The sequence below is a fragment of the Rhagoletis zephyria genome, unplaced genomic scaffold (genome assembly GCF_001687245.7).
Source record: "Rhagoletis zephyria isolate East Lansing unplaced genomic scaffold, Rhagoletis_zephyria_1.1 Rzeph_scaffold_02732, whole genome shotgun sequence".
Taxonomy (NCBI): Eukaryota; Metazoa; Arthropoda; class Insecta; order Diptera; family Tephritidae; genus Rhagoletis; species Rhagoletis zephyria.
The window spans coordinates 5,412-31,804 of record NW_016159816.1 but is presented as its reverse complement, the minus strand read 5'-3'; the positions used below and the strand labels follow the sequence as shown (position 1 = coordinate 31,804).

Below are 26,393 nucleotides of genomic sequence, written 5' to 3'. Positions count from 1 at the left end.
GCTTACTATCTGCGCCACCACATTCAGCTCACTTTATTAATTAATATCGTATAATAGTAATAATAATATTAATAATAGTAAAATACTCAACAAATATTTATTTCAGCTTTTTCTATCCCATGCATTTAAAAGCTGTCTACATAACTTAGCTGTAAGAATATAATCAGTTTATTTTTTTTTTAAGCATTTCAAGCGCACAACTATTCGGTATTTTTGGGTGTTTTTAACGTTGTGAGAATTATTGACGGAAGTTGCAGTTAGAAAATGTGTTTTAATAAAGTCAGAATAAGTGAGTATACAATGCAAAGGTAAAATAAAAAAGCCAAATAATAAATCAAAATAGCAAAAGACCAAAAATTTCAATAGAAGAATATAATTTAAGAATCAATAAAAATATAAAAAACGTAGAAAAATGGCATAAAAATTAATTTTTTGAATCGGATTTCGCTCTCAAATGAGCAAATAAAATAAAAATGTAATTGGAACAATCAATTACAAAAAAAAAAAACGGGAAACCATAAAATATTCAAAAAAGTGCACTCCAAAAATATTTGGAAGTTAATACAACGGAAAAAAAAAATTAATTTACCGGTGATAAAAAAATTTATTTTTAAAGAAAAAGTTGATTTACTAAACGGTCGATCATGGGTAGCCGATGGACTGTAGTTCAATGCCATCCGCAATCGACCCATGCGAATATATTTTTAAAAACATCAATCCAAAGGGCATTAACAAAACGTCGAAGCAATGAAAAGTTTGCAATCAAACATACCGACATACCCATACTGAATTCAACCGAAGAACGTAAAAAACACCACCAACTTCAAAGGTAACATCAGAAGGAAGAAACAAAAGCAGCAACTCTGAAGCAAGCAAAAAAATCGCCATTGTATACAAATCGCTCTTTCCGAGTCAGCAGGAAGAAGTTCACGCTAATGCGCCAAAAACGCCGGACAAGTAAATTCTAGCTTAGTGGGTATGTATGCGTATGTATATGCATACACAAAGTCCTACACGAATCCGGTTTTTAATTGCGAACAAGGAATGAACAAATAAAAAAATTGCGCATGAGCCAGAAACTAGTTTTGCGCTGCGCCACCAAAAGAAAATCCAGGTAAAAACATATGTATGTATGTACATATACATAGGTATACGTATAAGCAAATAACTATGCCGCATAAAATGCGTAATGTTAAACAAAGTAAAAGCTAAATGATATTAACAAACAACCATTGGCTTTGTTAGGTATGATGTATGTATGTGCACATAACTAACTATATACACCACCGCCTGCGCTTTGCTTTGTTTTAGTTTTAAAACGGCTCATTGCAACTGCCTGCTTGCTGCTGCCGTGGCTGTTCTTGTTGTTGTTGTTCGCACCTTCAGACATATATCTTTAGTTATCAAATTATAACGCTTGCATGTTTTTTTTTTGTTTTCATTATATTATACATTTATAGATAAGTTTATTTTATTTTATTTTTTCTTCTACACTTCTTTATTACATACATACTTGCATACTTATATACTTTTTAACGCCTGCTTGTTTATGTTGTTTTTTCATTTGCAGTTGTTTATTCTAATGCACTATTATTAGTATTTAATAATAATTGTATTAATAACTAAAACTATAAATATTCTTGTTGCTTGTTTAACTTTAAATGGTAGTTTAGTTTTTTGTTTTTGTTTTCGTTTTGATTTCTATTTTTATAATTTTTTAAATTTCCATTATTATATCAATATTTAAGCATTTATTTATTCTGTTTTTGTATTTTGTTTTTGTTTGTTTAGATATTTTCCTCATACGCGAATACCTTTCCTTTATAATGTCTCATAGCATACAATTTTAGCTTGTTGTTATCTGTTAATCAGTAGATAGTTTTTAAGAATTGTATGATAATAATATTAATAATAAAATGTGGGCTGCAGCCAGTTCAGCTCCGCACTGGCTAAAGTGCTAGCCAGCCATTTACATATGTTTTTATCATATCTAGAGCATTCGTTTTTCTGCGCTTCGCAACGCTTTCACAAAATCCTACATTTTAACTTACGCTTAGTAGTTTTTTTTTCTTCTGTGATACTATTAGTTGCAGTTTTTGCATCATGTATATTTTATTATCATCGACCCCCCTCTCGCTTCCTATATGTATACATATCTCATTACAATCTTTCTTATGCTTATGTTGATTTTTATATATTTATATATAATATATGTATGTATGCGAGTTAATGCTAAATAGAGATAATCCTAAATTTGCGTGCGCGTTTACGTGTTGTTGGTTTCCTAAAAGTCGTTCTTGTTATATTGCCGCCGCTATTGCTGCTGCTGCTGCTGACGCGTTTTTTTTTTTGCTGATGTGACTGTTGTTTGCCTTTATGATTGGTACATTTTTCTTCTTTAGTTTTCGCCTTTGCTCAACTAAACAATATACAATTTCGGGCTGAAATTCATGTATTCCAGATCTTAGCCTAGACATTAACGCAATTGGTTCATTTCAGCTTTATACTTTAATTATACTTGAATTTTTACTTATTTGTCCCTTTTCTTTCTATTTTCGTATATAAGTATATTGATATCATATGTTGCTCATAAAAATAGAAAAAAAAAACATGTATTAACATTTCGAATGACCGAAAATTGTCAGCATGAAAATGATCAACACTACTGACCAACAAGACCAGGAGTTTTCCATCAAATCAACCGCGACTGGCTGGCTTTTTAATAAGCGCACCAAAAAGCGTTAACGAATATTGATTTTCAAATATTTAAGTAATAAATAAAATTACTGTACAACGTTTTGCTTCTTATTTGTAGTTAAAAAAAGTAACTTAATAAGCTAATCTAAAACAAAAATGCGAACCGATTGGCGTTTCAAAGGCATTTCAAGGCTTTTTTTCCAAAATAAAACAGCACAACTAAATGAAAATTAACTGCAAATGAACATGCATTTTTTAAATAGCATTCAAACAATATATTTTTGACGACAGCTTTTAAGCCAACTGAGTGTTGTACTTCTGATAGCGTGCATTTCGGGTTCAAATAGCGCCGATTAAGAAATACTAAGCTGTAGAGCAAAAATGTGCTTTCCTAAATTCCACAACGCTAAAAACATTAAATGCTATAATATACTCAATAAAAATGTGAATTCAAAAATATCCATGCACTCAATATACTCTCCTTGTATGACGCATTTTCTTCGATCTACTAAAACATTTATTGGCTTTTAGCGCTGCTAATTTGGCATTAGCAAATTGTCGGTCTATTATTATTATGTGAATTCCAAAAATTCAAGTACATTATCACATTTTATTCCTCCAAACACGATTGTTCATTTCATATTTTCTCGATATAGTATAGTAAATTTCTCTATGTCTGAATATCTCTTGGTCAAGCATAAGAATATTAGCAAAAACAGCAACAGCTTTCTGAGTATAACTTGTCATCAGCAACATTCGTATTTTCTTTGAAGTTTATCTTGTTTCTTTACAAGTCTTGTTTGCGGCAGTGTTGAAGCTGATGGTGATGTCTGCTCGGCGACGATGTTTTAATTAGTTGACGAATTGTGCTGTTGCTACCGTTGCGCGCATTTCCCACTGCTCTTTCTCTGCCAACCGCTACCGATTGACGTTTTCTTTTAATACGCAACTGTGGCTGTATATCGTTATTACCGTTATAAAATCCCGGTGCCATCCTTGTTGTATTGACTGCTGACGTTTCTGCGGTTTCAGTTTTTTTGTGCGCATACATGTAAATTTGGGTATTCTCCAACACTGTTGTCTCCATACATTCGGCCAACTCGTCGCCTGTTGCCACTCTAAAACTATTACTTTGATTACAATAATTATTATTATAACTGCTGTGGTGATTATGTTGGTGACTATTGTTTTTGTTGCTGCTGTAGTTCAAATGATATTTACGATTTCGGTTTGTGTAATAATTGTTGCTATTGATGTTGTTACTGCTGCTATTGTTGTTGTTATTATTACTATTATTCGCGATCAGCATCAGCAATTAGGAATTTGAGTTACGTTTCGTCTGCAGCTAGGACGAGCTCGACTGGTTCAGATTACCGAACATACCCGCCGAAAAAGAAGTCTGCCCAGCGGAATTCGCCTGTGATGTGGTCGACTGTTGCTGCTGTTGCTGTTGTTGTTGCTGCTGCTGCTGTTGTTGCTGCTGCTGCTGTTGCGTCATCTGCGATTGGCCGCGACCATGCTTAGGCATGGGCGGCTGAATGTATTCATGTCGCGCCAAAGCAAACACATCCATGCGATCCTCTTTACGATATGCCAAGCAGCCACGTATGAAACTCTGAATAAAGAGAAGGAGAAAATTATTCGCATAAATCATTGGCTATGAATGTTTGAATCTTAAAATTTACCTTTGCTTCATTTGAGACAGTTGGTTTGTTGGAGAATTGCACCTCTGTAGCTTTAAGAATTGTGTTCTCTTCAAGTATTGTGGCCTGCGATTGGTTATGGCCGAAAGGTTTTTTGCCATAAAGACATTGGTAGAAAATAACACCGACACTCCAAACATCGACTTTCGATGAGATTTTTGGCGGATTTTTTCCAACAACGAAACATTCGGGCGGTAGGTACCTGGGGGATTGTAAATAATGATAATTGCTACTAAATTTCAAAGGCTTGGTATCATGCTTTAATTTTTAGTTTACTTATACCTATATAATATAGGAATTTGAATTATTGCCATTAAAGGTAAATAATTATGTATATTAATTTTTATATTCAGATCACTTTATGATAAATATTTTTTTTTATTACTTTTTTTATGAGTTCTAATAAATTGTAATCCAAAAATGGATAATCAGTATGAATACACTAATTTTAAGCGAAAACTTTGTTTCCTTCTCCCTGCCGAAATTCTGTAGGTCTACATTAACAATTTTACTTTGTAATGGTTGTGTCTGTTGCCCCACACATACTCACCAATAGGTTCCCGCGCCTTGCGAAGTCAAGTCCATGCCATGATCTGGATTATAGTTCTCATCATCCATCACTTTTGATAGACCAAAATCGGTGATTTTAATTTCTCCACACACATTACCTTCTGTCAAAAGTATGTTGCCTGGCTTCAGGTCATAGTGTATTACTGGTGGTTTAATCTCATTCAGATATTTCAGAGCCGAAACAACCTAAAACGTAAAATGGGTAGAAAATAGATTTAAAAAATACATTTCATATATTTTTAGCCCGCCACATACCTGCATAATAATCGAGCGCGCTTCACGTTCGGGTATAGTTTTATGCTGTTTTAGATAGAAATCTAAATCATGACCGTCGCAATATTCGAGGACTGTGCAAAAAGAATTGGCGTCTATCTCGAACACATCATACAGCTTGACTACACGGGGGTGATCCAATGCCTTATGTATATTGTATTCTCGCAATGCATGCCTATGAACGAAACCATAGTTATATTTGAATATTTCAAAAAACTTTTACACTCACTTAATATAGTTGGCTTTCTTGTCCTCCTTCCAATCCTTATTCAGTTGGTGAACTTTACATGCTACATATCGTTGCTCTTTTAGATCAAATGCTTTGTGTACCTCGGAGAAACCGCCTTTTCCCAGTAACATCAGCAACAAGTATCGATTATTTAAGACTGGATGGTTGTTGAAGCGAGACTAAAAAATAGTTTCAAAAAGTTAATAATTCTATTCGATTCAAATTATTAGAAAAGTTTGCTTTTATTTATGTAACAAGTAAATTGCAGCGTACCTGATCCTCGTTTAAAATGCGCTTCAATTCGCGAATATGTAAGTTGCGCTCGCGCTCCAACTTCTCCATCTCCAGTTGCAAATCCGCGTCTTCTTTCTTGAGCGCGTTCTGTCGCAACTTCAATATTTCATCGTACTCGTAGTACTCTTGCGCTGTGTATGCCCCTGAAACGGGATCGGGTTTAAGGAACGTTGCATCTCCGCTGTTATCGCCGCGGCCAGCACCACTACTGCCGCCGCCGCCTCTGTCGGAGAGACGATCACCAACACCACTGCTACCGCCAACACCGCTGCCTCCACCGTTGTGCAGCAATTGTGTTTGACCGGCCTGCGTAGAGTTCGATCGCGAGAGACCTCGGCCACCACCACCACCAACACCTCCGCCACCACCAGTCGTTGCGATGCCGCTGTCGCTACCGCCCGTCAAACGATCACAACCAGCTACATTAGTCGAATCATTAGAATTTGAATTCTGGTTGTTGTTGCTATTTGTGTTGCGTTTACGTCCTGATTCCGCAGGACGTTTTTTCATCAGCTGCTTTTTTTGACGATCGATTTCTTCGCGTTCAGCCGAAATCTCCTCTTGCCGCCGGCTAAGCTCTTGGAAAGCATAACCATCTGTCCAATTTTCCTGGAATGTGGCGCCGACGCGCTGCGTCACAAACTGCCCTAAACGCAAACGGTTTTGCATGCACTTCTGTCTCGCTTCCTTCTTTTCGATGCTGCTCTTTTCTTTAAGCAATTTCTTCACGACATCGATGCACTTGGCGATCTGCGACTTATGCTGGTCGATCAGCTTCTGATGAGCGATTATCTGGCATTTCTGCTCATCAGACAGTCTTGTCATCTCGTCGAGTTTCGACTTGCTCGATTCGATCTCAGTGTCTCGCTCCTTTATCTCTAGGAACGAGAGGTCCGTTTGCGTGCCCTTTGTTATGGTGCTGGCGGGTATTGGAGGCAGCGGTGGTTGCATGCCGCCCAAAGTGCCCGGGATCATGCCGGCATGCTGCAGTGAGTTTAACTGCACAGCGGCCAGCTGCTGCGAGGTTACGCCACTGGTAAGGGTCTGTTGCGCCGAGGTGGCAACCGATGTTGCGGGAATATGCTGTTGTTGCGCCGGACCCATGGGCGGTGGTGGTGGGCCGCCGACCACGCCACCACCTAAACTACTCATGCTGCCTGCCAACACGCCGACTATTGCCGACTGCGGAGGAACCATTGCATTGGAAGTTTGTGGTTGTGATTGACGTTGCTGTTTTGAAGCATTGTTTACACCCACAGTGGAGTAGTGATGGAATTCTGGGGGCGCTTGCGATGTAGGCGTTTGCACGCCTGCTGGATTCATTTGTTGGGGACTAGGTGGATACATAGCATAAGCGTTCGTAGTGCCGCCACCACCGGCATTACTTGCGCTTTGCACTTGCTGAGCCGATTGTTGCTGTTGCCCGGCACCAGCCGACGATGGACTCTTCGAGCCGCCCGTGTGCGGACGCATTGGGCTGTTTGTGGCACCGCTGGTTGTTACATTGTGCTTATTGAAGTATTCATTGATTTTCTTGTTATCGATGCTACTATGTTGAAGTAGTCGAGCATTTTTGCCGCCAGGCAAGTTGCAGCGATCCGCTGGTGTACCTATATTCAATGATAAATTGGCTTTGTTGAGTGTCTGTGCACTTGTGATCAAAGTGGAGGTTTTAGATGTCTTGCCGGTGCCGACTATTGTCGCATTTCCAGCATTATTACCTCCACTTCCACCACTCCCTGCGCCAACACCAGCGCCTCCACCTCCACCACTGTCTTCAGTGTGTGGAGCTTTCCGCTTACGCTTTCGCTCTGTTGGGGTACGTGGTGGCTTTTCAAGGCGGCCGACCATATTGTTATGCTGGACTTGTTGCTGCTGATTGCTGCNTGTAGTGCCGCCACCACCGGCATTACTTGCGCTTTGCACTTGCTGCTGCTGAGCCGATTGTTGCTGTTGCCCGGCACCAGCCGACGATGGACTCTTCGAGCCGCCCGTGTGCGGACGCATTGGGCTGTTTGTGGCACCGCTGGTTGTTACATTGTGCTTATTGAAGTATTCATTGATTTTCTTGTTATCGATGCTACTATGTTGAAGTAGTCGAGCATTTTTGCCGCCAGGCAAGTTGCAGCGATCCGCTGGTGCACCTATATTCAATGATAAATTGGCTTTGTTGAGTGTCTGTGCACTTGTGATCAAAGTAGAGGTTTTGGATGTCTTGCTGGTGCCGACTATTGTCGCATTTCCAGCGTTATTACCTCCACTTCCACCACTGCCTGCGCTAACACCAGCGCCTCCACCTCCACCACTGTCTTCAGTGTGTGGAGCTTTCCGCTTTCGCTTTCGCTCTGTTGGCGTACGTGGTGGCTTTTCAAGGCGGCCGACCATATTGTTATGCTGGACTTGTTGCTGCTGATTGCTGCTAACGCCTGCGCCACCTCCCATCATACCTGTTACGTCTTGACCTAAACCGCTGTTGCTCATCATAGCCCCCGGGGCACCGTTATTGGACAATAAACCTATTTGACTGGGAATGCCTGCTGCACCTAACATGTCGGCAACATCTTTTTCGCTATGCGATGATCCTGTGCTCATATTCGAATCGTGATTACTGCTATGTCCGCCACTATGCGTGTGTTGCAGGGCAGCTGGTTGCTGCTGCAACGGATTCGCGAGTGCACTATGCGTTTGCTGCAGCAACTGTTGAGGGTGCGACAACTGTGTATGTGGTTGTGTAAGTTGTGTCTGTTGCTGTTGCTGCTGCTGCTGCTGTTGATGATGATGATGATTAGCTAGCGTATGCAATGGCTGAGGTTGCTGTTGCGACTGCGATTGCTGTGGCTGCTGTGCCGTATGATGAGTTATATGCTGCTGTTGCAACTGTTGTAACTGCTGTGTTTGCGTTATTTGTTGAGTTAATATTTGTTGTTGTTGCTGCTGTTGTGGGTTATGAAGTGCTGTGCCGTAATGATGTTGCTGCTGTGTTTGATGATGATGGCTTATCGACGATGTAGTCTGGGGTGCCATCTGCAATTGAGCGCCGGCGGACATCTGTGAATGGCAAATAACAAGGTAAAACATCAGATTTTTTGTAAACTCAAAAAAGACTAAAGCGTATAACCTAATATATATGTACTTATGTATATAATTAATATAGAACTATGTACTCTACATAATAGACATGAACAACATTTTAAGGTTATTGTAATATTTAAACACTCACACTTCGCGAACAATGTTGAGGTCATACCCATTATTGCAGACACCATCACACAATCCAAGGACATTTATTTGAAGAATTGATAACATAAATCCCGCTACAAATGTTTTTTTTTTCTAATGATACTTTCAGATTAACTCATTTAAATGTCTATCACCGGACTATGTTATTCTTCGGACGACCCTGTGGCTATCGATAAAAAAAAACAACACAACTAATCGATTAAAAATAACCGGCCGATAACACAGCAGCTGGCAGAATACGAAACACAACAACAAAGTACGCCAATAGCANCTAATGATACTTTCAGATTAACTCATTTAAATGTCTATCACCGAACTATGTTATTCTTCGTACGACCCTGTGGCTATCGATAAAAAAAAAAAAACTACACAACTAATCGATTAAAAATAACCGGCCGATACCACAGCAGCTGGCAGAATACGAAACACAACAACAAAGTACGCCAATAGCAGATGTAAATATATATGCAGGCAACGACGACGACAGCGAGAAGTTCACACAATAGCGAGTCAGACGAAAAATTACAAACTAGCGAATTAACGAACTACAAACGAACGAACGTACCCAACCAACGAACGAAACATATGTACGAAAATACGAATGTGAAAAATAGTAAAAATGTCAAAGCAGGGCAGAAACAAAAATGGCTACCGTTGGCGAATACTCGTCAACTTGTCAGCTAGCCAGCCATGTAACCAACTGCTTCGCACAACTTTTCCCCCACCAACTAGTTTTTACCAACGAAATACGCAACTACTACGCAAATCTACTTTCAAATACTAATTTTTCATTTATCAAAGTCAACCAACTAATTGTAAAATATAAAAATACGAGCGCACAAATTTGCCACCTTCTTTTGTGTCTGTGTTCTTGTCACCTTTTTTAAATGCCGCATTTCGTCGTTGCTCTCTTNCTAATTTTAAATATAAAAATACGAGCGCACAAATTTGCCACCTTCTTTTGTGCCTGTGTTCTTGTCACCTTTTTTAAATGCCGCATTTCGTCGTTGCTCTCTTTGCGTTACGTTTTAATTTTTCTTTCACAAATTTGTGGATTTTATAATTTTCACCACGCTTTGTTTTTGGCAAATCTTCACGGCAAAAATGGAAATGTTTCCAAAAATAATCACCGTATTAGTGAATTTTATACAATTTTTACTATTACATTTCGATAACACTGAACTATTATTTATTACCGCGACTTTTAATTATTTGCACACCACAAAAACTTCTTTCTCTGACTTTGAGCGAAAAAAAATTCTTTGCTTCTGATTCGGTTTCCTCACGTCTCACTACTCGTCTTCCAAAATTCTCTAAAGTTGCTCCGAAACCGCAGCGAGTCCGTCTGTCACTCGATAGTTTCTCGTTTTTCACTTCGTCATCGTTGTTGCTGTTTCGTCGTCGTCGACGTCGTCGCATTACTCGCTATTGCTTTTTGTTGCTGCTGCTGCAGTGTTTCATCGTTGTCGTCAGCCATTGCCGAAAAATTGAAATATTTTTTTCTCTACATTTCACACACCTCATTACAAATTTTCATCAATTTTCTACTTTGAAAATCTCATCAATATTTACAAGGATCTCAACCAAAACACAATTGTAATAGTCCAATGCACATTCAACTTTTCACACCACTAATTCAACGTTTTATAAAATATATATTTCTATCGCAAATTACTTTAATTTACACCCGACGACGTTTTTCATTCACTCCGCACTCAACTGAACGATCCGATGGTGATAGTGTGTAAAAGAAAGGAAGAAAAATTGTATGCATACCGTGAGCTGTGCTCAGTGTTGCCACTATTCCTATTTTCTTTCCAAATTTGGTCGCTTCTTTTTCATTTGGTAGGTTGGTAGGCAAAGTAAGATAGTTGAATTAAGTTTTTAAATTCTTAATTATAAAAATATATATTTCAAAAATCATTTTGCATATATGTATGTAAATATTTTCCAATTGTACCTTTTAAACATTTGCCAATTCTGCCTTTAAAAATAAGGCATAGGTGTAGGTAGCTTATGTATGTCGAAAGGCTGGCTTTAGTATAATGCGGCATTCGCACCATACGATTGCGAATGACTCACTGGCGCAGAGCCGTTGAAGAACTTTTGACAAATAAACGTGCAATAAATAGTTCCCAATACTAGCAAGTCAATATTCCTATTAACAGGTCTATTCTGCGCTGGTAATAAAAAGTTTGTAACCTGTATATAAAGTTGCGGTCAAATTTTTAAACCCTATTCACATTCTGTGTACTCTTGTAACCGGTAAGGTGGTAACAAATTATTGCCCCGTGAAATATGCAATGCCAGGATTTGCACAATTCTTCGTAGCTGAATTGCTGAATATTTTAACTGCATTACCAACGTACCTAGAATCGCAGTGACAAGAACTGTTAACATTTTTTTGTAATACAATTTTCCGGTTACAAAATCTTCGGTAACGTGCAGAATAGACCTGTAAGTGTCATCAAAAAATTCCTTCTCGTTTAAAGGATAAAGGGAATGCCGAATTATACCAAAGCCAGCTACTCGACATAAGCTACAATTCCATATGAACACAGCATTTAATCTTAAATAAATGAATTGTATGTTTTCGGAATGCTTTTTTATAACTGAAATTTATTTGGTTGGTTGTAAACGATTTTGGCCAGATTTGGGAAGAAAATTGGTACGGAAACAAATTGTTAGTGGCAACGCTGGCTGTGCTCACCAATTTGTCGATATGTGTGAAGGGATGTGGATGCATCTGAGAAACATGCGAGCAGAAAAGTGTTACCATCCCAATCTCGCTTTAAGCGGGCCCAATTTCAGTACATACACACCTTGGGAGACGAGATTAATTCCTGAATTCACACTTTTGTAAAGGTAAATATAACAATTTAGCCATAACTTGCTAGTACGAAGACTCAATAATCATCTACATTTACTTGTTTCGGAATAAAAAGTGCACTTTAAAAGGGTAAAAAATAAGTGAATGAAGCGATATACATATATTTGTTGTGAACACTTACACCACTATCCGCTCTTCGTAGGCTCACGCTAGAACGAGATAAATCTATAAACACCGCGAAATCCAACCCATACACATTCACAATTCAGTGCGATAACACTACCGAACAAACAGAAAACAGCACAGCAGGCAGTAAAGAGCAGGTAAAGAAGTACACATGAAATATTGTGCCAACAGAGAACACAGTCACACAAATACCTTGTCGTATATGCGCGACATGTAACGCCTCTCGCGTTGGCTCGCTCATGCTTTTATGTTCCGCTATTTGCTTTGTTTGCAAATAATTGCAAAAACAATTCATCTCAATCTTGCCAACTACTACACAACACCGGAATCTGAATCTGTGAAATTAGCAAGCAATCGAAATTCTAGTTGATCTTATGTTGTTAAAGTGTCGTTGTAATATTAATTGCTGAGCAAGCTAAGTGGAAAATAGTAAAATTGCAAATTTTCTTCTGAGGTAATGAAAATGTCACTTTATAAAGCTTTCTTAGCCTAGGTATGTAGGTACATTCATATGTACATAAGTATTTTAAACGATATTTGTTTGTACATACACATTCATATGTACATAAGTATTTTAAACGATATTTGTTTGTACATACACATGTAGATACATACATACATATGCTCGATAAGTGGATGGTGTGTCTACACATTTATAAGCCAATTAATTTGATTTGATTGCCTAATTCTTTAGTGGTGAATTTAAGCAATACATACCACCTACTTATTTATGTACACATGCCCCGAGTGTATGTACATTAGGGTTGGTAGAATTTTTATGCTCTCACCTCCTAGGATTGTTCTATACCGAAAAAATATACCCGCTCAGTTTTCCACGCATTTTGTATTAAAAAAAAAAAACACCGTAGAAATGGTATAGAATTCTTGAAAATCAAGATTTTTCGATCGGAAAACTCTGTTTCTCTTCAGGAGATAGTAATACTCAACTATTTCTTTAACCATTTTTTCATAGTAACTATATTTTATAGGTCCGCAAAAACCCTAAGAAAATGCCAGAAAATGGAAAGGGGGTATACATGAAAAATCTTTAGTATTAAAAAATAGTTGAATAAACATTTGGGTATTGTTATTGAAAGTCTCCTGAAGAGAACCAGAGTTTTCCGATCGAAAAATATTGATTCTCAAAATTCTGTACCATTTATGCGAAAAGTTGTTTTCCCCCATATAAATATTTTTTGATTTCAAAATTAAAAATATGTGTGTTTTTTCGATATAGAACAATCCCAGGGGGAAATTTTTGCCGCAGATACACTAACAGTCAAAAGACATTTATTCGCGCACTTCGAAATTCACCGTGAATCTACGGTAATTTTTTGCCGTGGATTTACGGCAAATAGACACTTTCTCAGAAATTACCGTAAATCTGCGGTATAAGTTACCTCTGCGCGTGTGAATTGACACAGCCATGTATTTATGCACATACAGTATCGGCCATATCAATAGCATTCCATTTCAAAGTGATATTGTTTGCCACTTATGTTACACTATTTATTTTTAAGAATTTTTAATTTAAATACAGTTCATTCTTTAAAAAAAAAACCATAAAACCCCATGTTTAAAACTTTGTAGAAAACTACATGAAAATGCAACAAATCTTCACACAAATTTCAAACTTTTTCTCAGAATGGTAAGAATTTTTTTGAGTGCATAGTTGTATATTATAGCCCATTAAACTTTAATCAGATAATGGTCAAACTTCAAGTGGTTAAAACAGACCGTTGATTTTTTTTTTTTTTTTTTCATTCTAGTATAATAAAGTGCAGGTTTCAAGTTGCTAAAAAATCCCGTTGGAGGAGGTTATCAGTTCGTCGAAATATTTTTTTTTTATGTATGATTGTTTTCATTGAACGACTTCAAAAAAGGAGGAGATTATCAGTTCGTCGGAATCTTTTTTTTTTTATGTATGTTACCGCATAACTTTGGACCACGTTAACCGATTTCGATAATTCTTTTTTCATCGGAAAGATCCGATAATTGGATCGTGAAGAAATCAACGATAATCATAAATTTTTATATAAGAATTGAAGTCGGTTTCGTTGTTTGCTTAAAAATTGCTTGTTTTATTTTCTGTCTTTATTTGAAAGTTTGTTTTTCGATTGCCAGATGAATTGCATTCATACAACAAATCATATTTATGTGGCATATTTGGAGGAATTTTAAAATTGAATTGAGAATTTAAAAACATGTGAAAAAATTTTATGGCAGCATGATTCTCGCACAGCTCTTTTTGCACTTAGAAATTTAACTTAGAAATCAAAAATATACAGTTCTCCAAGTTTATAAGCGAAGTGGTTTTTTTGGGTAACTATGTACATACAAGCGCTACTCCTTCGTCAGATATACAATTTTCCAGTCAAGTCAAGTCTAAGTCTTGCATAACTGACCTTTTACTGGTATTCGCATTGCATTGGGTTTGCAAACATTACAGCCTTCACCGTTCTTAAATTATACTTAATTTTCAATTTTGTTTTCATCATATTTAGTTTTGAAAAACTCGATATTTTTGAAGCAAATTCAAAAATATTTTTATTAGTATCAAAAATTGGTATTTGTGAACAAAAAAGTATCGAAAGTATCAAATTGCAAAATTGAAAAAGAAAAGTATCAAAAATGATACAATTGTATCAAAACGGCAAGGCTGAACCCAACGCGAAAATACATCGTCTCAAAATCGGGAAAAATTTCCGCTTCAATTGACTAGGTAAAAAATTAACACCGCTGTTAGGCATACATAAATACATCCATATTTACATAGCATAACAATGTGGTTAAACATATGTTAATACGTAAGTACATAACAACTCAAATAAATACATATAGATATATCCATGTATGTATGTATGTATTATACAAATGTATTGAGTGAGTTGTCACTATTTACCCACCATGCCATGCCAGATGTGCAATGCACACCATCTGTCAATTCCTAAGTTTTGATACCAAACAAAACGGCAACACCGCCGACTTAACAATCAAATCAACAGAAGCATAACAGAGAAGAGCACAGCAACCGGTAACCCCAACAACGAGTGGGCTTCAATTAAATGACGATTCATAGGAAAGTAGTCTACTGACAAATATGAAAATATTGATATTGATGTTAAATCACAACAAAGAAAGTCAAATGTTACCAGACACTCTCAATTCTGCTTTTTAAGATACGCTTAAAAATATATATTAAGGGGGTTCACAAAGTACCATCAAAGTCATATTATGAATTTTCGCAGTATTAAAAATAGTTGGTGGTGGTTTAAGTTCTCTAAACATTTATTTAAGTTTTTAAAGTTTCCGACACTTACGACACCGTTGTGAATCTCTCAATTGTATGTATGTACATACCACGATGTAGAGAACAAAGGGGCGCTTCAGTGGCACCGCTACTTTGGTTTTGACGATTTTGCCAATTCTCAAGTAAAAGTAAATAACGCCTCAACGTCTTTTATTTTTACGTACTTTTATACATTAAAATGCATGAACCAATTAGAACAGATCTGACTGGTTGACAAGCAGTCATTTGCAATAGCATTTGAGAAAAAGTATGTGACGTTCGTAGTTTTGGCGGTGATTTATTTCAGTGTTGCAAAAAAAAAAACGTACACAAATAATAAATTGGTGAGCACAAGCATGCGCTCAAAAATTGCTTTAATTTTTTTTCTTTATGCTTCGTCTTCATATCAATTACAAACGTCAGACAGAAAATTATTTTTTTCTTTTGCTTCATCTTGTCAGATCTTGTGTAGTTAGATCTTGATTAAGATGGAAATAAACACCAACCGTAATGCATGAAACACATTGAAAACGAAATTATTTTAACACGTACTTTTATGTAGATAATTATTTGGGCGGCGACAGAGCTACACCGCGACTGTGGTTTTTGGCCAGTTTAAATCTATTTATATATTTCTAGCGACAGATAAGGTTCTTCTTTTATGCCAAATTCATACAAATTCATGATGTAAACAATTCACAACTGTGGTCCGTGATCTATCGTTTTCAATGCGTTTCACGCATAAGACTTCCCTATACTTTTGGTAGATTTCCGAGTATTTTCCTAGGAAAAATAAATGTTAGAGTGGCAACACTGGTAAAGTCTCCTAAACGTATGGCAACGCGCTTGTCAAATTGCTATCAGATACAACGGCATGTAATTCAGCAGTTTAAAGGCTCCGTTATGCATACTTGGCATTGCTTGAGAGTTGTCACATAAGGAATCTGTTAAATGAGCTTCGCGTGTAAGCGGTTACCCAACGCACAGCATTACATACGTAAAAGTCTGTTGGTTTTTGATTTCTACGTAAAAATGGTATAGCAGTGCATGCAATGCCAAGTATGCATAACAGAGCCTTAACAGTTCATGCCGATGAGTCAAGGTCGAGAGACGTCATGTCACGCAGATTTTCATTTTCATTCCCCACATAAAGTATGTATATATACAGAGAATTTTTGTTCTCTTGTTTACGCTCTCGCATATACATACATTTGTATGTACATACTAAATTCCAATAGGGCATCCAAACATTTATATTTATTTATAGCACTCTCAACTAACTATGCATATGTATATAATATGTAAATGCATACGTTTATACACATTCCCATATTTATTCAAGTCTTTACTATTTAATTGGGAATAATAAATATGGAGAATTGCTAACAGTTCATGCGACTCTGTTATTATTCTGTCTATTTTTTCAGCACTGCTACATTTACGAATATATGAGTTGTTTGTCTGATTATCGGTTTATCTGATTATATTTTTCACTCAATTTACAGAAAAAAATACATTACTTTTTGATGCAATAATTAATGGTGATACATCTACGTTTCGACACTCCCTTAGCTCAAGGTTGTATTTTGGAAGCAAGCGAAGCCACGAAAGTGGAAAAAACGAAGGTCCTTTGGCAAAATGGTACTAAATTTAGTACTGTTTCGTAACAAAAGTGTTAAATTAAAATTTGTGAATTCTGAGATTTTTTAAAATATTTTACGAGAAATTTTATACAAGCATAAGCTAAATTATATATTTTATGGGATACATTTTAAAATAAATATTTATTCTTTTTTTTTTCAGACAACTAATATTACGGGCTTCGGCAAACTTAGCCACGGAGCGATACTCAGTTGAACAACACTTAAAAGTAATCCGAACATGGACTTGGGAAAACATGTAGCTTCAACAGGAGGGTGCCACTTGCTACACAGCGCATAAAACAATAGCCCGATTGCGAACATCTGCGGTCTTATTGAATCATCCTATAGTTACCAAACCTTTTTGATTTTAATCTTTCGCATTATTATTTTTATGAACACAGCTGTATGTAGAATTGTATGTATACATATGCACACATGATGACTACAAATCGAAACGAAAAAGGCAAAAATATTCATACAGCATGAGAAATACGACCCACAACCACAAATCTTGCTTTAACGATTTAATCCAATTTTTCAAATTAACTGTCTGTGGCATTCGCATTGCTCCATATTTCATCGAGCAAATATATACGTATGTACATACTTGCTGCATACATTAGTGCCCACACTAGTACACAATAAGAAAAGTATATACACAAAATCAAAGAGTGGAGCAAAAATTTAAATGTAAACCGGAAAAAACACGAGCACGTGCTTGAAAAAGATTAAACGAAAGAGAGAATCACTACATTTAAAGAGCACGCACATCGTAAAACACCGAGTGCCAGAATTGAAAATGAAACATGAAACACGCCAAGCAGACGTCCAATATGTATGGCGTTCGGCCCACTATTCAAACACACAAAGAAAACAAACACAAATTTGCCTACATACAGAATCAGTAGAAGAAAAAAAAAATAGAACACATTTTAGCAACCCTTTTTCAAACGGGAAGTCAAAAATCGAACTCACTCTCTCTGCGATTGTTTTTCCTGTTGCTGCCACTGTTGTTAACAGTTTACGATTACGTTTAGTTGTCGCCGAAGTTGTATGACCAATTTTTTGTTGAGCTGACACATTTGCACTCAAACAGCGCCGCTTGCCGCGCGACGACGCTATCGGTGACTTTGCACTCGTTATCAAATTCGTATTTGAATATTGACGCTGCAGTTGCTGCTCCTCTGTTGTCGCCGTTAAAACAATTTCGCTAAAAATTGGCTGCACTACAGTGGTGGATGTAGATGTCAAAAATGTAAATCTGCCAGCACCGCTGCTGCTACTGCTGCCGCCACCACCGCCGCCGACGCCAACAGCGAGACCAGCGCCGACGCTGCCAAAGCCCGAAGCAGCAGGCAACATATGCGCACAATTAGACGACATGCACGTTGCAACTTGCAACACAACCAACAATTCACACAAGAGCGCAGCAATTAATTTTACACACACGTTCACGTCGTGTTGATGAAAAAACTCGTTAGGTCGGTTGGCCCCGCAAGGCAAAGAGAAATCAGCTGATCGGTATGAACACAACAAACGAACGACCGGCACGAAACAGCTGCTCGTTTAGTTGGCCGTAACCGCCGCCGCCGCCACCATTATCATCAAATAAACAAAGCACGAATACTAACACGGTGTTTGTATTGTAAACAAACGAGTGCACAATCACTCGGCATGCAGAGTTCAAAAGACACCATGAGATTACTCTTCGTTTTTGTTGTTTCTTTTTATAGCGTGTTTTTTTTTTTTTGCCTTCGTTTTATTGCAGTTTAACAACTGTATGGAATTAAATATTGTATGTATTTTGACAGCACGTACTCGCCTTTTCAACGACGATTCTTTTTTGTTTTTATAAATTATTGACTACACAAAGCGAGCGCCCAACTTGCGTGCGCCTTTGCTTGTGCCGTTGATTTGCTTGGATATACGAAGATGACTGACCAGAGCAAGAAACCAACCGATGTTTATTGTGTGTTTACTATGGAATTTCGTGGTTTGTTTGATTTTCGTTACTCATTCACAGCCGCTAACTACCACTCGCAATTTTTTGTTCACGTTCTATTCCGCGGTTTCGATTTTATTTTATTCCTCAATGGAGCACAAGCGTGAAGTTGGAGGCGATAACGAGATGCTGCCGTTTAAAAATTTCACGTAGTATGAAGTGTGTATGTACATATATATGTATGTATGTTTGTATGCATGCAAATATGTTTGTTGGTTTAAGATTGCGCAGAAGAGCAAAGTAACATAAAAGCGCCGCAATTACAGAAGGCCGAACATATCGTTGCTACTGTTGTTGTGGCTTTGTCTGCCATTACTCGAAGTTGCCGGAATGTTTCACTTTGTTCGTTGCGACTCGCCTATGCTGTTATAATTTTTTCAATGGTGTTCCTTACACCTTTTCTTATTCAGCGTACTAAATTATCACGGTGCTGCACTGTTAATACCGTCACTGCCACTTGCCTGTGTTCTCTCTTCCCACGGCTTGTTGTACCCAACAACAAAATATTTGTGTTTCTTCTCGCAGCTGTTACACACCTCTGTCACTGTTAATTGCCTTGGGGTTATGTTCTTTCCATTTTTTTACACAACATTCACTACACTTATCTCACAGCCATTTGTATTTTACTTTGTACTCAAACCAGTTCGAATTTATGTTTTTGTCTTGCGTTTTCTGTATTATGTACTGGTTTTATATCACTTCATTTCTCTGGTATTTATTACCGTACTGTTTGCGTTTTTCACTTTTCACTTTGTTTTTTCCCCCTCTCTCTTTTGTTATTTGCAAATTTGTCTTTGCTTCCTTCTTACTAATTTTTCAACCGCTGATCAAACGATTACACACGTCACAATGTACGCTCTGCGCGACCAATACTGACAGTTATGAGCGCAGAGAAGATACTCAGATACCATTGCTTTTGCATTGGTTTTCAATTGGTTGCGCGTCGTCGCGACACGTCTCGTGTAGTCTCGTCTCTTCGCAATACGCCCCACTGTCTTGCACTTAGTAACTGCAGTGCAATGCGCTACATATGTATGTATACATATAACCAAATTCACGTACATACATAACTACATCCCCATATACGATGTATGTGTGTATGTATCGAATGTTCGACGGTCTGCCTCGACTATTCAACCGACCGACTGACTGACTATTCGTTGTTGACAAGGCGAGCCAAGGTGAAATTAGCAAAACGTACTCAACTTGTACGTACACACAAGCGGCCGACCGAAGCGAAAATAATCAACTAACCGACTGAACTTAAAATTGTTGTTTTGCTTTGGGTTAGGTTAGAGAACGCGAAGACGCAGTGACATAAACGCTGTATAGTCGACGTTGCCGTTGTTGCTGCAGCTGCTTTTTGCTCGCCTTGGTTCGGACCGACGTACATATGTACATACACAGATAAATATATATACATCCATATGTATATTATATAGAGACGCATGTATATCTGTATGAATGTCCTATGGACGAATTGTTCTTTTCTGTCGATTATGTATGGATGTGTGTATGTGTGCCTGTGTTTATTGAATGGGGTTTTAATTTTGTTGTAGCTAGATGTTGTACGTTGTTTGAGTTGCCATGTTGCGACACCAAAGACTTCCTTCGACACAAAGAGCAAAAGACACGTGCAAAATTTTTCTTACTGCCACGTTGCCAGTGTTGCCGTTGTGCGACTAAAGGGCCAATTTGACTCTTTTTTAAGCGCCAATACCCTTTGACCCGATTTTTTGAAAATTTTGATTTTTTTACGCTTTTCCAAAATTATGTGCGACTTTTGCCCTTTCTCAGAGGTTTTTTTTAGGAAATGTTAACAGAGCCATGCTACTAAAAGATATTTCCTAAAGTAAGANAAAATATTTGTGTTTCTTCTCGCAGCTGTTACACACCTCTGTCACTGTTAATTGCCTTGGGGTTATGTTCTTTCCATTTTTTTACACAACATTCACTACACTTATCTCACAGCCATTTGTATTTTACTTTGTACTCAAACCAGTTCGAATTTATGTTTTTGTCTTGCGTTTTCTGTATTATGTACTTGTTTTATATCACTTCATTTCTCTGGTATTTATTACCGTACTGTTTGCGTTTTTCACTTTTCACTTTGTTTTTTTCCCCCCTCTCTTTTGTTATTTGCAAATTTGTCTTTGCTTCCTTACTAATTTTTCAACCGCTGATCAAACGATTACACACGTCACAATGTACGCTCTGCGCGACCAATACTGACAGTTATGAGCGCAGAGGAGATACTCAGATACCATTGCTTTTGCATTGGTTTTCAATTGGTTGCGCGTCGTCGCGACACGTCTCGTGTAGTCTCGTCTCTTCGCAATACGTCCCACTGTCTTGCACTTAGTAACTGCAGTGCAATGCGCTACTTATGTATGTATACATATAACCAAATTCACGTACATACATAACTACATCCCCATATACGATGTATGTGTGTATGTATCGAATGTTCGACGGTCTGCCTCGACTATTCAACCGACCGACTGACTGACTATTCGTTGTTGACAAGGCGAGCCAAGGTGAAATTAGCAAAACGTACTCAACTTGTACGTACACACAAGCGGCCGACCGAAGCGAAAATAATCAACTAACCGACTGAACTTAAAATTGTTGTTTTGCTTTGGGTTAGGTTAGAGAACGCGAAGACGCAGTGACATAAACGCTGTATAGTCGACGTTGCCGTTGTTGCTGCAGCTGCTTTTTGCTCGCCTTGGTTCGGACCGACGTACATATGTACATACACAGATAAATATATATACATCCATATGTATATTATATAGAGACGCATGTATATCTGTATGAATGTCCTATGGACGAATTGNCAAATAATATGGTGACCCTTTTTTGTTCAATGACCACTTTTTTGCGACTTTATGAAACTTCTAAACGGCAACACTGCACGTTAGTGTTCAATTTTATAACTTCTTTAAAAATTTACTCACTTTTCCAATGCAAACTTATCTATCCCTCGAATATGTTAATACATACATATACATAAGTAATTCGTTAATTATTAGTTATCGATAACAAGAAAAATTTCGTTGCCGAATATGCAAGTCTCTCGATTATTGGTGAAGAACGAACATACATAGATATGTGCATACACATGTATGTACATACATATGTGCATAGTTTCCTCTTGAATCAAAGGAGATGCAATTTTTTTGGATTTATGTACTGTATTTCATAATCGAATATTTTTGCCACAAAAAATATATTCTTTGAATTGTACTAGTAATAGAATGCGGAAGTAGAAAAAACTTGCAATTCGTTTTAAATAGAGCTTTGCAGATTTCACCCAAGAAAAAACTCAAATTAAAAATGTTGTATATATGTATGAATGTATGTACATACATACATATATATTTAGTACAATGTACAACTAAAGCAATTGGCTAGAGGAGAATGTTCGTCGCCAAATTCATTCGCTTCTTTAATAAAAAAATTATACATACATGCATACATGTATCAAATCGGATGAAAATTACGATTGTTTTCGCCACTGTGTTATGGCTTATTTGGCAAATCTGCTTAGAATTTCACGTAAGATGCCACACCTTCACAGTTTGACCCACCCTAATGTACATATAAATATTTGGACAATTCACAAGGTGTCGTATTTGTCGTGTTTGTCGTGAAGTCATGATATTTCATGACAGTTGTAAAAATGTTGTTATTGTTTTGTGAAGAAAAATAACACATGACGATACAACTCTGCAACCTATGTTTATTCGGTGTTATGTGAGGTTAAGTGCTGAGATATAATAAATAATCGTAACAGGTGTTCACAACCGTCGTGTTTTAACACAACTTTTGTTAGGAAAATATAACTTCACAACACCTTGTGAATTGCCCAATTATGTGTTATGATAAGAACTGTAAACCAAAAACGAGTCATTTTTATTTGGCAAACTTAATACGTGTACATATGTACGTTTGTGCACGGCTTTCGCAGTGTTTTCTAGTTTGAGAAGAATATCATCTACTAAGGTTATAAATCACCAATTTACAAAAAAAAAAACGCAATTAGTAGCAGGGCCTCCAGTCATTCGTATGTATGTACGTAGATAATTTTGTCAAAAACCTGGAGCTAAACGTGGTAAACGAATATTTGATGGATATTCGTTAATTGAGCGAGAAACATACGATTAATACATACTACATACATATATCGGTTACACTTTGGAATTAACATTCGTGCAGGTACTAAAAATGTACCCTTTCACCGCTTTTGAACTAAATACCTAGGTATATACATAAATATGCATGAATTGCAAAATTCTCGCGCTCTCTTAGTGCCTACCACCCACCATTTAGTGTTGCCGTTTTGGTAATTTTTTAGGTAATTTATTTCCCTTACTTTATCGCTTTTTCGATTCATTGTTAAAAATATGTTAAGTAGAGTCCATCATCCCGTCACATAACAAGTAGGTTAATATAGGCCGGTCGTTTAGGTTCCACATTAGCAACGTCATCAATAAAAACTAAATCCGGACATTTGCCTAAATTGTTGATAATTGAATTGATTTGATATAATTGGTTAAATACATCCCGCGAAGAATTTGGCACTAGAATCCCATCTATTAAGTTCCAGGAAACACACGCTAGCTTGAAATTCCTCAACACAATAACAGAAAATAAAGAGAGTAATAATGAAGAATGTTAGAAGTAAACCGAAGGATTAGAGTATATAAATTACAAAAAGAAAAACGCTATTCGAGAGAGATAGCATATTTTAACATAGAGGAATTCGACATCATCGGAGTTAGTGAACTCAACTTTCTCCAAGGGAAAATCAGTCTGAACAGCTATTAAAACCACACAACCTTTGTAATCCAAGCAATCATTTCTAAATATTAATACTTTAGTATTACAAAGTTGACGTCAAAAGACTTTAAGTAAAACTTTGTTAGTTTTGATCTTTACAAATATTGAAGAAGAAATAAGTATTTTGTCCTAAAGAGGGAATTCGAAGAACTTTTTCATTCCGAGAACGAGGTTTTGACTAAATCTCTCGAATTAAAGCACCATTAGGCCAGAATTAACCATCAACAATGTTTTGATAATGGTCGGTTCTTTCTTACCTAGAGTAAAATTTTCTCAAATTTGGATGACGGAGTTTAAGCTGTGAACGCAGAAACTACAATTAGCTTTTTGGGAAAAGGAGAAGGTCTACTCAGAGATGTAAGTTCAGCTGTAGATTTTGCAGCAGGAGCATACCACCAAAAATATAATACCTCCATTGCCAGAGTTATTACTGTTCCGGACGAATTTTTCAGCGGAAATTTATTTTAAATATAAAATTAGCAAATAATTTGATGTTTAATTGATTGATTGATAAATTTTAATTAACTGTCCTGACTTTTTTCGCTTTCTGTAAGACCTACGCATCACTTTTGCACTTCATTACATGAAAACAAAAAGTGGCAAATCCCTCAGTCGCGATTACTCACTACGCACAGTTTAGTGTAATAAGTGCGTTTGAGCTGAATGAAGTTATCAGCACGGGCTGACCAATTCTTCTGAGAGGACGACTTATGTATACGTATTTAAGTGTTGCATTGTTATCACGTAAGTCGGATATGCAAATGTGACATTAGGGGTACATTTTTATTGTTTAACAAGACCCGTAAGAAACTTCTTAGTAAAGAATTTTTTTTTCTGTAGCGTAATCGGTCCTATTAGGACTCCTAACTCACTCGTTTGCTTTCCAAAAAGAAATTTCGCCACCACCGTATCTGGCCTTGTCAGGAAAAACATGGATGTTTTGCAGGCGTCAGTCTTGCACCCGCGGTTCTCATGAGCATTATTCATCGCTTTAACTGACTCTATATTTGGCTTTGGTTTAATTGGACGCCATTTGCCAGTTTTTGCGAGCGGTTTCAAATGCCTTCAGAGCATCTTGGCATGTTATGCCTACTCTTAAATATGCTAGTGAATAAAAAAGATAAGCGTATTTCGGTCGTAAAAATATGCAGGTGGCAACACTGGCTACGAAATTCCATACATACATATATTCTACACTTTCTTCGACAAGACGTTATTGCCACACCCCGACTTCCCGTATAACATGAACGAACACGTGCACCCACATGCGTTCACATACGAGCGAGATTTGGTTCTACGCTCTCGCGTGAATACCAAAATTATTTCAGGAGATTAGGAGAACATTTATACATCCGCACATTCGTATAAATGGTATAATAAGATGCCCCTGGCTGGTGTTGCCACTGTTGGTCTTTTCCGACCAAATTTAGTCGCTTCTTTTACATTTGTTAGGTTGGTAGGCAAAGTAAGATTTTGGTCGGATAGTTGAATTAAGTTTTTAAAATCTTAATTATAAAAATATATATTTCAAACATCATTTTGCAAATAAGTATTTGCCATTGTACCTTTCAAACATTTGCCAATCCTGCCTTTAAAAATAAGAAACCTAATTGGTTTGGCCACTGAGGAAGCCAATGTTATGGCTGGAGACTTGGGCGGTCTGAAAACATTATTGACTTCAGAAACCGATTTATTTTATATAAAGTACACATGCCACTCTCTTCACCTTTGCTCAAGCTACTGACACTGTGTCGCAAAATATTTAGTTTCTTTTCCCATAGTCCAAAAGGAATACATGAACTGAAGGAATTTTAGGACTAGTGTTCGGTAAAACCCCATAAAATCTTGGGCATATCTCAAACACGATGGCTTTCACTAGAAAGCGTTGTGATAAGGATAGTTGAGCAATGGGATAGTTTGAAACTTTATTTTATTTCCTGCTTTTACGAAGTAAACGGTAAGCGATCTGCAAAGGAATGTGTTGCAAAACCAAATGCTATTTTTATTTCTAGCGTATATTTTGCCCATAATTGACAATCTTAACAAAGAGTTTCAAGCTGAAAGCAATGCTTTTTTATAATTGAAATTTATTTGGTAGGTTTTGAACGATTTTGGTCGTATTTGGGAAGAAAATTGGTAGGGGAAAAAAATTGTTAGTGGCAACACTGACTACCACCACCTGACACTGCCGATAACAACGATGACGATGAAGTTGTTTGATTGTGTGGTTCTTGTTTCACTGGTTCGTTCGTTCGGTAGTTGGCATTGCTGGCAACGACTTGTTTGGCTGTTAACAGGAGCACAGCGCTAAGTAACGAGTAGCTGCCGCGACTAGATATTTAGTGGTTAACGAATTGTATTAGTTGGCACGGTATTATGGTTGGTACAAAATAAATTTGTTGATACTGGCTGGGTGTGATAAACACTACACAAAGTGTGCGCGGGCGGGGGGTGTCAGTAATTGAACGAAATGAATTGCAAACTGAAGCAAAGACCAAAGTCGAAAAGTATATTAATACATATGTATGTATATATACATATATGTACGATACGAATATGAAAGTCAGCAAAAACTAAGGAAAAATAAAAGCA

At 37.2% G+C, this 26,393-nt stretch overlaps 2 protein-coding genes across 9 annotated transcripts; both read right to left on the bottom strand.

The window, feature by feature from the left end:
- Window positions 1-2,339: 2,339 nt before the first annotated feature.
- Window positions 2,340-21,714, bottom strand: Tlk (Tousled-like kinase). Of its 8 annotated transcripts, none has more exons than XM_017622215.1 (9): window positions 21,700-21,714; window positions 17,930-19,241; window positions 7,668-8,814; window positions 5,746-7,139; window positions 5,473-5,651; window positions 5,226-5,418; window positions 4,951-5,156; window positions 4,383-4,602; window positions 2,340-4,312 (listed from the first exon to the last, which is right to left on the bottom strand). In XM_017622215.1, exons 2-9 carry the CDS (start codon window positions 18,335-18,337, stop codon window positions 4,043-4,045), a joined length of 4,017 nt encoding a protein of 1,338 aa, XP_017477704.1. In that variant the 5' UTR covers window positions 18,338-19,241; window positions 21,700-21,714; the 3' UTR covers window positions 2,340-4,042. The 8 variants fall into 8 exon arrangements, with proteins under 8 accessions (XP_017477704.1, XP_017477706.1, XP_017477703.1 ...); XM_017622217.1 differs by lacking the exon at window positions 21,700-21,714 and adding an exon at window positions 7,488-7,614 and having other exon boundaries at window positions 5,746-7,376; window positions 8,149-8,814; window positions 17,930-20,217; XM_017622214.1 differs by lacking the exon at window positions 21,700-21,714 and having other exon boundaries at window positions 5,746-7,126; window positions 7,655-8,814; window positions 17,930-20,217.
- Window positions 3,485-4,006, bottom strand: LOC108367572 (putative uncharacterized protein DDB_G0292292). Its single transcript, XM_017622222.1, has one exon. It carries the CDS (start codon window positions 4,004-4,006, stop codon window positions 3,485-3,487), a length of 522 nt encoding a protein of 173 aa, XP_017477711.1.
- Window positions 21,715-26,393: the final 4,679 nt, after the last annotated feature.

What these genes read in the sequence shown, in the direction of transcription:
- LOC108367572 (XM_017622222.1), bottom strand. Translation starts at nt 4,006, where the DNA reads ATGCTGATCGCGAATAATAGTAATAATAACAACAACAATAGCAGCAGT.
- Tlk (XM_017622215.1), bottom strand. Translation starts at nt 18,337, where the DNA reads ATGTCGTCTAATTGTGCGCATATGTTGCCTGCTGCTTCGGGCTTTGGC. An exon ending in AAGCGCAAGTAATGCCGGTG is followed by an intron (nt 7,140 to 7,667) that starts GTGGCGGCACTA and finishes GTAATGCCGGTG; the next exon opens with GTGGCGGCACTACGAACGCT. An exon ending in CTGTCTCAAATGAAGCAAAG is followed by an intron (nt 4,313 to 4,382) that starts GTAAATTTTAAG and finishes CTCTTTATTCAG; the next exon opens with AGTTTCATACGTGGCTGCTT.